The sequence below is a fragment of the Austrofundulus limnaeus genome, unplaced genomic scaffold, assembly GCF_001266775.1.
Source record: "Austrofundulus limnaeus strain Quisiro unplaced genomic scaffold, Austrofundulus_limnaeus-1.0 Scaffold111, whole genome shotgun sequence".
In the NCBI taxonomy this organism is placed as follows: domain Eukaryota; kingdom Metazoa; phylum Chordata; class Actinopteri; order Cyprinodontiformes; family Rivulidae; genus Austrofundulus; species Austrofundulus limnaeus.
In genome coordinates this window covers 1,113,226-1,124,723 of record NW_013952513.1, presented here as the reverse complement: position 1 = coordinate 1,124,723, position 11,498 = coordinate 1,113,226, and the positions used below count along the sequence as shown (strand labels likewise).

General features: G+C 38.6%; 2 protein-coding genes across 3 annotated transcripts in view; one reads left to right on the top strand and one right to left on the bottom strand.

The window, feature by feature from the left end:
- Positions 1 to 648: 648 nt before the first annotated feature.
- LOC106521576 (serine/threonine-protein kinase NIM1) lies at positions 649 to 6,159 on the bottom strand. Its single transcript, XM_014014219.1, has 4 exons — positions 6,123 to 6,159; positions 4,397 to 4,699; positions 3,099 to 3,367; positions 649 to 1,899 (listed from the first exon to the last, which is right to left on the bottom strand). The coding sequence occupies exons 1-4, from the start codon at positions 6,142 to 6,144 to the stop codon at positions 1,147 to 1,149; spliced, it is 1,347 nt and encodes a 448-aa protein (XP_013869673.1). The 5' UTR covers positions 6,145 to 6,159; the 3' UTR covers positions 649 to 1,146.
- Positions 6,160 to 8,027: 1,868 nt separating this feature from the next.
- Positions 8,028 to 11,498, top strand: part of pole4 (polymerase (DNA-directed), epsilon 4, accessory subunit) — a 5,376-nt gene continuing 1,905 nt past the window's right edge. The window contains exons 1-3 of one of the 2 annotated variants that reach the window (XM_014014218.1): positions 8,062 to 8,079; positions 8,152 to 8,387; positions 8,646 to 8,730. In XM_014014218.1, the coding sequence (XP_013869672.1) occupies positions 8,175 to 8,387; positions 8,646 to 8,730 (298 nt within the window). In that variant the 5' untranslated portion in view covers positions 8,062 to 8,079; positions 8,152 to 8,174. Of the gene's footprint in view, positions 8,388 to 8,645; positions 8,731 to 11,498 lie in introns of both variants that reach the window. The other variant, XM_014014217.1, reaches the window with a different exon arrangement.

Genomic DNA, 11,498 nt, shown 5'->3' with positions numbered 1-11,498 from the left:
ATTAAGTGTGGGGTAGGCTTCCTTTGAACAGTTTGAAACAAAAACAGCATATTCAAAATCTGACTCAGCAATTTCATCTCAGGCTGTACATGCTGCTTAAAATTATCTTGTGGTCACTTGTTATTATTGCATGGTCACGCAGTATTTATCTCATGGTCACACAATTTTTTTTAATTTAATGTCACCAGACAGGCACTGTACAAAACAGTTTTTGTGTAAATTTACCAACATTTTGCCTTGAAACAAATACTAACATCATATTAATCAGTCATTAAAAAAATTAAAAAACACTGTCAGTACCCAAGATGTTTCTAAAGAGGACGTATCATGCAAAATCCACATTTTTTGCCATTAAATACATTTTGTTGTGCAGTTGGAGTCTGTAGGAGTGCAGAAAAGTTGTATTTAGTCACTCATAGTTCTACAAAGATACTGTATCTTTACATTGTGTTTGGGTCATATTTTTCAACATGTTCAGTTGATGTTTTCTGAACTATTACATCACAGAATTTGCAACAGAACTGCCAAATAAGGTCTGAACTTACAAAAAACAATTTTATCGTCAAAACCAGTTGCTTTGAGACACACCTCAAAAAAAGGGATGAAAGAGGGGCTTGTGGAGTTACAATAAGGAGGAATTCAGACCAAAGCGTTGCAGTTCCACTTTATATAGATCCCAACTGAATGATTTCAATGTAAAAAGGAAGGATTTAAAAGCAGGATACGTCTCCTTTAATATGAGGAAATGCCCAGGACATACATTTGCAATGATTTCTATGACATTAATTTAATTTAAGACAATTTCAGTTACGCCAGATTATATTTTATTTGATCCTATATTTAATATTTGATCATACTTCTCCGTCAGACCATGCATGTTCTAATTGTCTCCCTAATCAGGATTACCTCTAGTCCTGGATTACCTCAGAGGGGTTTATGTTCTGAATGAGAGGGACTCGAAGATGCTGACAGTCATTCAGACATGATGTTCTGTGTCAGTAAGCCCGTTGTAATCAGAACAGCATGCTCATTACCTCATCCTCCACGTGTGGGACATTTTGATCCACATGTGACATACTGGTGTATAAGATCATTTGGAGCGATGAATAAAATGTCTCTTAGGAAGTCCTTTACAGTTTATTTCTGTTATAATATGACACAGACAGCGGAGGGCATATGTTTGCCAATAGATGATTCAGACCACTTGTTCAGACTCTCATAGTCCTCAGGGTGAAGTGCTGAATATCCTACAGCCTCCACTAACCTCCTCTTCTGGGCCCGATGGAGGAGGATCCTGTATGTTCCAGTCAAGGGGCTTTTACAGTCTAAACAGGGATTGTTCTGTAAATGGACTTTTGCGATGCCTAAAGCGGACATGAAGGTCTTCACTTCTTGCTCCTCCACACTGAGAGGCTGGTTGGCCTGAGCAAAGTGGGCCGGGGACGAAGGCAAAAAGGCATACGGTTGAGGGTACTCAATCCCCTTCAGCCACGCACTGTTTGTAATCTGTGAGATGGAGGAGCGGTCGACAGGCACAACCCGCAGCATGCCCTTGATGACCAGCTGACAGGGGTCAGGCACAAAAGCAGGGATGGTGTAAGCCCCCTGCAGGATGCAGCGCTTCAGCCTCCCCAGGTTCTCCCCAAAGAAGGGTAAAGTCGCCGTCACCATAAAGTACAAAAGAATTCCTAAAGCCCACATGTCCGAGTGCTGTCCCGTGTAACCTTTTTGTTTGAAAAGCTCAGGAGCAGCGTACGGTGGAGAGCCACAGAAACTTGTGAGCAGCTCGTTCGGGCCACAAGCCGTGCTGAAGCCGAAGTCTCCTACTTTGATGCAGTAACTGGTGGTGTAGAAGATGTTCTCTGCTTTAAGGTCTCTGTGGACGATGTTGCAGTCGTGCTGAAAAAAAATCACAATGATCACTTCAAGCAAAGAGTTTGACATAATTTCACACAGGTAAAAGTAAAAACCTCACCCTAAAAAGACTCTATACGGGAAACAGACTGCGCATCTGGAGCTTAGTTAACCTGAAGGTTGAAATCTTTGCTGTGAACACCAACAAATTCTACCCTGTGCCTGGTTTCTCTTTTTGTGTTTTATTTTTAATGACATCTGGTGGCAAACTCGCAGACTTCAACCAATATTCACCTCAACAATTTCACCTTCCAGTGTGAGAATCAACTGTAGCCACTGTTTTTTGTTTTGTTTTGTTTTTTGGAGCCACAAATCAGAGTATAATGAAGAGAACATGTTTTCTGGTTTTCTCCATCACCCCATCACAGTCAATCAACGATTTCTGTGAAAAGTTTCCACCTAAAGTGTAAGTTGGCCACAATGTGTAGCACACATGCACCACACCACAAGCGCCTACACAGTATATAATGTGATAAAGTGATGCGACTGTGATGCTGTGTGGAGATATATAATACTTGAATTGCCTGAACTGCTATTAAAAATGCTTTGAGTAGCAAAATTTTTTTTTCGTTCCTGTCCTTGGTCTTAAAATGTAAAAATGGTTAGCTTGGCTGAGTACTTCCTGCATCTAAGGTTGTCTAAGGTTGGTGTACACAACTACTCAATTATCTACAGTTTGTTTAAGAAATAACAACTGACACCAGGTGTTTTTGGTTCTTGTGATGAGTAGAACAGTGTCTTTTCCGATTGTTATTTCTTCAGTTGTATGACTGATTTGAAAACAGTTGAACAAGCAACGAATCACAAAATGGAATTTATTCTTCAGCTTAACTTAAAGCTTGATCTCCTGCACGAACATCCTAAAGCATTTTTAGAAACGACTCACTCCTCCTTTGATTTTACATTACATTTTTTCATGTGACATTAGAAATGTTAATATAGTCCTGTTAATTCATCCTCTGTATCCATAATTTATTTGTCACAAGCTTCCTTATCTCTTTCAATGCAAATGGTGGGAAGAAATCTGTGTCTACATGTTCTCGTGCTCTTTTCATCCACCGATTAAGCCTCTAAACCAAAGATCTTTGCTCACAACTTGAAAGTAATAAATACCCCTACTCCAATAACTCATGCCACATGAGGCACAGACAAATACAAAAAATAGAAGGCTGAATGAGTCTCACCATGTGTTTAACAGCAGAGAGGATTTGTGCAAAGACCAGCTTGGCTTCCAGGTCGTAGAGCTTCCCTCTAGTGGTGATGCGAGAGAACAGGTCTCCACCGTTGCCGTACTCCATCACCAGATACAGCCTTCTGCTGGACTCGATCGCCTCGTAAAGGCGCACAATGTTGGGGTGACTCAGCTTCTCCATGCAGCTGATCTCCGAGGAGGCAAAAGGCGGAGTCTTCCTATCCTGACGCAGCTTGTCCACAATTTTGACAGCGACTCTCTCTGCAACAGCAGGTGAATGACAAAGGTAAAGATTTGATGTGTTAATAGACATGAGGACTAAAGTTTGATTCACAGGCAATGAGAAGGCTCGTTCTCTCCACTATACTGCAACAAGATGTGAGACAGAAAATTGAAAACTAAGAAGTTTTCGCCACACACGGGGAAGAGGCCTTATCTGTGACTATAAATCAGACTTTTTGCAGGTGCATGATGAAAATGAAATAAATTGCTGCTCTTGTGCATTACTCCCAGAACTAATTTTTACAGCGTTATGCTTCAAGCATTGTGTGTCAGAACTTCATTGGTGTGTTCAGGGTTGGATCTAGCCAATTGGCGCCCTAGGCAAGCTTTCATGTGGTGCTCCTTGCGCAACATTCTAAATCTCACTGCCATTTTACATACATTCACATGCCAAATGAAACAGTTTTTATTTAATATTATATATCTTTAAAACCAGTTAAAATAGTTAACAATGTAATCATTTTGAAACAGAATAACAGAAGTTCACCTCATGTCTGCCAACATCTGCTGACAGCAATGAGGAACACCTGTTCATGTTAACTAGCAGCAGTGGAGCGAAGCAGTTGTAGGGGGATCCAGGGGCATACACCACTGGGAAATTTTCTAAAATGTCTACTAAAAATGCTGCATTTTCCAGTAATTTAAAGCACATTTTACTAAATACTTGGGATTAAAAAAACAACATAAAATCAGTATTTTGTGAAGGTTGAACACTGAAAACTAGACTTTAACCTGAACTTTATCTGAGATTATATTAAACTTCACTTTTCCTCTGTTTTGTACACACTGAGGGCCAGTACTTGAAAGATCCTCTGCAACATACAACCTCATGGTGTAACAAAGCATGCTGAGAAACCCACAGAACAAGTTACTTAGACCAAACCTACATTCTTTTAAATTAACGAAACGTTTTTAAAGAGTGCAAATTACCTTAGACAATGAAAATATCATATAAATAAGTAAATAAAAGATGGAGTTAAAGCCACATGAATAAAGATTTTGTTTTACCTTTTGTCAAGGAGTGGATCCCCAGTTTTACTGTGGAGAAGTTGCCATGGCCGATCTCTCCACGCAGCTCATAAAAGCCAACCCTTCGGCCCAGCATCAGGTCATTTATGATCTTCTCATTGTGGGCCATGTCATAGATAATCCTTTCAAACGGGGTCTGCTTCAGTCTTTCCGCTTCAGTCAACTGGGGGATGGCACAGGCGTCAGCAGTAGTAAGGGCTGACACTGATTTTTCCACATTTGATGAGCTGCCATCAGATTTTTTGCTCGGTTTCTGCTTTGGCCAGAGCCAGGGTTTGTTGCCTTTAAAATGGACAAAAGAAATCAAAATGTCTGTCAGCAGTTTTTGACTCTGATGGAAAATTAGTGCCCAGACAGAAGTAGTAAAGCTGTTCTGGGACAGTGGTAATGAGATTGACCTCAGTGTCATCTCATTCAGTCCTGTGTGAAGATTTTTTTTTGTACGTCATCCTTTAATGAAGTTCTCTTTTTAGTTTATGTTTCAGATAGATAAATGTCTGATGGTTAAAATGATACCTGAAATAATGGCTGCAAACAAATTTACCCTGATTTATTTCATTGTGAAACAAAATGATGCTATTGCAATGCTAATCCATCAGGAGACACTTTCCTTTTATTCGACACATGCAGTGTTAGTTGTATTAGTTATGTTAGTTAGATTTTATCACATTGCCTGTAACACATTTGTTTTCGACTTGAATATTACATCATATTGGCCTTTCCAGTATCCGCTATGGGAACTGATTATTATTTGGACAAAGTCTTGAAATCGTGTACGGTTTTTGATTAAAACTTTGGCTGGAGCATTTGATTTTTGTCAAACAGGACAGTTTCTTGACTTTCATGCCAATTCTGAACAATACTGCCGATTGAGATGTTAAAACAAGACCAGATGGTTCCTTGTCAGAACACCTAATCGTTCAAAAATGGATCATATGCACTGTATGTGAGATGAACGACACCATACAGAACAGATCTGCTGCTGTTACACAACTTTTTTTCCACATATAAGCTGTAGTGATACTGTGGTACTTCCTGGTTACTGTTAGCTAAATTTAGCTGATGGTTGGCAAACTTCCAAGGACAACGAGGATTACTTGCTTCTCTTAGACTAACTATTTGTGGGTCACTTCTAAAGGTAGACAGTTATTTTTGGGTAGGCTAGTTGAATTGGCAGAACAATTTAGTTTCTAAAGTTTCTAAAACAAAGTCTGAATATTAACAGACTGGATCTAACTTAAAAAAAGGCAACCTTAATATTAACACAATAATGCATATTTTTCTTAGCTATTGTAATTGTCCATACATATTAGAAGCTTTGTTTTCTTGAAAGATGAACAACATAAACTTAACTTACTTGTCAGGTCTAATTAACAAATGTGTAAATGCAATTATCATGCCCAATTTATTTTTGAATACCTGCTGTATCTGCAGCAAATTACACACTTTAACTTATTACAAGCCATTAAAGGGTGCTGGCAGGTAATTTATAAATGATGAGAAAATCTATGGTTTCCGAGTATTAAAAAATATGGTTAAAAATCTTAAAAAGTAAATAATCTTACAAGGGACAAACCATGTGCTAGGAAGAAATAGGGCAAATAATATTCAAAACATAACTATATTGCAATATGTGGCCTAAAATGTGCTAAAATGGCACAACAGTGGATGTATTACAAATATAAATGAAAAAAGCTGGTTTTACCTGGGAGTTGTGGGTCCTTCATGACTGCCTCCGAGGCTTTAACACCTGACTGTGACCGAACATGTGAGCTTCAGTGGACTAAACCACTCACCGCAATCCTATTAATACGGTGTATTAGTGGAGTGCTCGTCATGTCCCCTGGCACAAACTGACCTCATAAACATGCTGAAAACATACTTTCAAAGACTAAAGCCCTTATGCACATGAAGATGTTCACCATCTGTTGCTGGAGATGTTAGCTGACAGCTTGAATAAACTTCATGAAAAGTAATCACTCGAATCACAGCTGGTCAGTTTTCAGTGTCAGTGAATTTAATGACACATTTAAATCTGAGGTATTATTAAATTTAATTCTCAGTCTGATCTTTCTGTTGACTTCAAAGAGCAATACTTCTGATTGGAGGTAGAAATATGAACAAGACAAAATCTAAAGTTCAAGGATTTTTGAATTGGGCTTCTGTGGAGCTGTTGTCATAAATTAGAGGGTTTGCGGAGAAGTCTTAATTATCTTAATTTGGAGATTATTGGAAATTTTGGGGCGGCTGTGGTAGAGTGGTTAGGGGAGTCGTCCTGGAACCGGAAGGTCACAATTCGATCCCCGTCCAGTCGACTCAGTCGTTGTGTCCTTGGGCAAGACACTTCACCCGCCTTGCCTACTGATGGTGGTCAGAGGGTCCGGTGGCGCCTGTGTACGGCAGCCTCGCCTCTGTCAGTGTGCCCCAGGGCAGCTGTGGCTACAATTGTAGTTTGCCATCATCAGTGTGTGAATGTGTGTGCATGGGTGAATGTCTGCAGTGTAAAACACTTTGAGCATCCTGGATGCAAATTGTCACAAGAGACCATCGAAAGGCTTGTCAGCTTGAGGCATTTTCCAAAGCAGATTTATTTTGCCATTTTAAACAACAGCAACAATCTAAAAGACGTCATAGCAGCCCATGTGAATGCTATTTTATTAACCTTTCCTCTGCTGTCTCTTTTGCATTAAATGGTTATTTACATAGAGCTCTATGGTCATTATTACTGCATACTGTTCCTTGATGCTTTAACAGTTGTGTTCTGTGTTGAAAAACACATTCTGTGAAGTGTAACAATGCAGATGGAAAAGCAGTGTAAAAATTAATTATAATAATACAAAACAGTGTTCATTTGAACTGTGCTGATTTTTATTTATTTTTTCACATCACATTTTTTCCCTTTTTTAAGACTGTTACTTTGCCCAGTTACACTTAAAAAGTTAGTTTAGATTATTTGTGGTGTTGGTTATCTAATACTTTACCTGTTGTAGATAGTGCTTTGAACATCTGAGTAGAAAAGCTAAAAAGCAAAAAAACAAAGCCACAATCAAACTGTTAGTTCCTTGGTAAAATAAAATAAAGTACATGTGCAGATTTACTAGTTTTGGCAGAAGAACGCCTGTAGATGGCACCAATCAGGTTAAAAAGACAGAGTTCAGTTTCCTCAAGAGGTGATGGCAGCACAAAGCAAAACAAGCCAAAAATGGCTGTAAACTTGCTCCATATTTGACAATATATACAGTTTACGTTTTATCATTTTAATTGGTTTTATTATCTTCAACTCACTTTCCTGTCTTCCTGTTAAATAAACATGAGGTGATTTTACTTATTTCTATCAAAGTTGAAATTATTTATTTATTTATTTATTTATTTATTTATTTATTTATTTATTTATTTATTTATTTAACCTTTGAAGCGTTTACAAACACAAATTTCCATCAAACACCAGCTGCGGAATGCAGGATCCTTGTAGGTGGCAACGTGCTTTGACTGACATTCATTTAAGCCAATGGGAACGCAAGACTGTGCAACTGTCCAATAAATGATGAGCGTATGTTGGCGGGGTCTGACCTGATTGACCAATGAGCACAGGCCGCTCTACCATAAAGCCGGAAGCACATGATAGCGACTCTGCTAATGTCATCATGTGTGACAAATAACCTGTAAGAGATATAAGTGTTATTTTTATATAAAGATTATACTACGTTTCATTAATAATCATAAAATGTCAGTAGCTGTAGCAACGCCGGTCCTCTCCATGGAGCCGGACTCTGAGCGGTGTGGGAGCGAGGAAGAGAACCGCAGTGTCGAAGCGGAGGACCGGAGTCAGCAGCCGACAGGCCCCGCAGCAGCCGCGTCCCACAGCCGGCTGTCCAAACTCCCGCTGACCCGAATCAAAGCTCTGATGAAGACCGACCCAGACGTGTCCCTCGCCAGCCAGGAGTCTGTGTTTATAATCGCTAAAGCCACGGTAAAATGAGCAGGCATACCTTTATCTCTGTTTCAGTGATGACTTCTATCACAACTCTATAATGAATATTTACTTATAATAATCGTGTATTACATTTTTCCCAAATTTAGAACAAACCCCACTGCACTACACATAAATACTTTAAAACGTCATTTTATTTTATTTTATTTTATTTTATAAAAGTCACTTAATGTTTTTTTAAATAAAACATTCATCAGCATTTGCTATTTTATTTATTAGTTTTTATTTTTCACCTAGGAGTTGTTTGTTGAGATGATTGCCAAAGATGCTCTGGTTTATGCCCAGCAAGGAAAGAGGAAAACCTTGCAAAGAAAAGACCTGGGTAAGTGCTGGAAAGCTAATATTGCATTATTTTATCATGATTTTATTAAGGCATCTACAGTAGATGCTTGGTGTTTTTTCAAATGCTGAATCAATGCTTCTCAAAGGGTTCATTTCATTGAAAGTGATTTGATTTTCAATATTATTATAAAATGTGCCTAGATTTAGTATAAACACACAGATTCAAATTTTGTTTAATTGTTAAGTTAAAAAAGCTGGTGTGGCTGTGTGTAATATATCTCTGCTGCGATATGTGCAAATTTTTAAAAGAAATGCATAGCGTTTCTTTCTTTATTTTTTTATAACACACAAAATACATTATAATGAACAGTATGGATGATGAGCCTTATATTGCAGATTTGGTCAAATGGTTCAACATATTGGTTTGATAGTAATAAAAACTTCTATGGCTAGGTACTTGAGGAGGATGCCACTTGTTTAGAAGACACAACATCTCAAGTCACTCAGATTTGTACGATATTTAAAAGTATATATTTAATAAAAACGTTTTTTTGAACAGTATAATGCAAAAATGAAATACACATAGCAAAATTGTTAAAAATGTAATTTCGTATAATTATAATTAAACGTCCGTCAGTTTTCTGCCACTTATCCGGCGTCAGGTCGTGGGGGCAGCAGCCTAAGCAGAGAGACCCAGACTTCCCTCTCCCCAGCCACCTAGGCCAGCTCGTCCGGGGGAATCCCAGGGTGTTCCCAGGCCAGCCGAGGAACACAGTCCCTCCAGTGTGTCCTGGATTTTTATAATCTAATTTTAAAAAGTTTGGGGAAATAAAAGGGGAAAAATTCTGTTGAAAATAAACAAAATAAACAGCAGATAAATTTGTCTCAGAACTAATTAAGTTCTTTAACAGTTCAGTAACATGTTTACATATAAAGACACTCTATTTCAGATGTAAAGATGGGGGGAAATATTTAATCGTCTATGGCAGTGGTCCCCAAACTACCCGGCCCTCCTCCACATTTGGCCCCCTGAACAATACCAGAGAGGCATTATGATTTTTTCTTTAGTCTGCCCTGTGAATCCTTGACTATTTCATCAGATTTTATCGGAGAAAAACTCATCAGCAGACCTCACACTACAGGCCACATGATGGTGCTGAAAAACGGCGCATCTGACTAGGGCTGCCACAAACGATTATTTTAATAATCGATTAATCACCGATTATTTATTCGATTAGTCGACTAAACAGATCATATGTTAAGTGAATATAAAACATAAAGCTTATCACGTCAGAATGCAGCTGCTATTATATAACCATGGTTAGATTTTATCTATATGTTAACTAAAAATAATTGCTGTGGAAGGCAAGTTCTGCTCTGCAGATATTACACAGGTTTCTCTTTCATTTTCTTAAAATGATCCCACACTTTTGAGCTCTGTTGTCAGGTAGCCATGATCCCAGAGTCTGTCTGTATAATGTCTTGTGACGTCCACGGCCTACCCCAGTTACAACTACTGTGCATGTGTGTCAAGGACAGAAAGGCAGATGTGGCAGTGGAAGGTGTCAAAGCAGTTTGGAGAGAAAAACAAAGTAAAGAACAACAACAAAAAAAGAAAACGATTAATCGATTATTAAATTAGTCATAGATTATTTTAATAATCAATTAGTCGTCGATTAATCGATTAATCGTGGCAGCCCTACATCTGACCCACACCAGGCCCAATTCGCAATGTGACGCACACACACTGTCCCGCTTTTGACTGTTACCTTACAAAAAGTAAAACAAAAAAACAAACTAAAAAAATCATCTACAAACATCATTTAGTGGCTGCAGTTTGCAACATTAGATAATGCCTCCTTATTTCTGTCTGCCTCCTTTGAGGAGGACGAGAGAAGAGGGAAAGGCATGAAGGCAGTGATGCAGTCAGCTGTTAATCACACTGCGCCGCTGCCACTGTGTAAAAATATTATTAAATAAAAACATAAGAAGAACATGGATTTGATTTATGAATAAAAAGTCTAATAATTAAAAAACTCTAAGGAAAATCTCCAGTTACACAGTGAGTCTACATCTGCAGGCGCCAGTGGTTCTGAAGACTAAACCCACGCTCTGCTGCAACACTGTTGGAATAACGAGCACCACTTCAGCCAAAGTTTTAAAATCAGAAAACATTTCTCCAGTTGAAGTGATCAGATGTCAGCAAGATTTTATTTCCAAATCCCACAAGCTGACGCTTTAGCAGGAGGAAATCCAGCAGCTCGCTCTTGCTGTGCCACTGGTTCAGCTGCTCCTCACAGACGCTCCAAAGCCTCCTGTCCTTATCTCTTCAATGTGCTGTCAGCTGCTGGAGATGCATTCAGTATGTTGTCTAGATCTGAGATGATGATCAGATGGGAATATTTTATTTATTTTAGATTAAATAAGACACCTCTGTGATGTAGACCTACTCCGTGCGTAAAGCTGAAAGTGTCTGAGTGTGATGCCACAGAATTGTCTTGTGAAGCCTCGTTGGGTTTTTTTTCCTCCGCCTCACCTGGCTTGTTTATTTAAGTCTTCCAGCCTTAAGAGGTCAGGGGCGTTAATTGCAATCTGTCAAAATGACGGACAGCCTTCCGATTTTTCCGTCATTGTGTAAGAAAATTGGTCAAATACGGAAAATAAAGTGGCATCTTCCTCTTCTAGGGTTATTTGGTTATTTATTTCATAAATACTGTTTATTTCATTAACAGTATTTATTTCCTGGTTTCTGAAAAACAATAAAAGTTTATGTTAAGGCTCCCGTCACATTTTTTCTGTTACAAACTG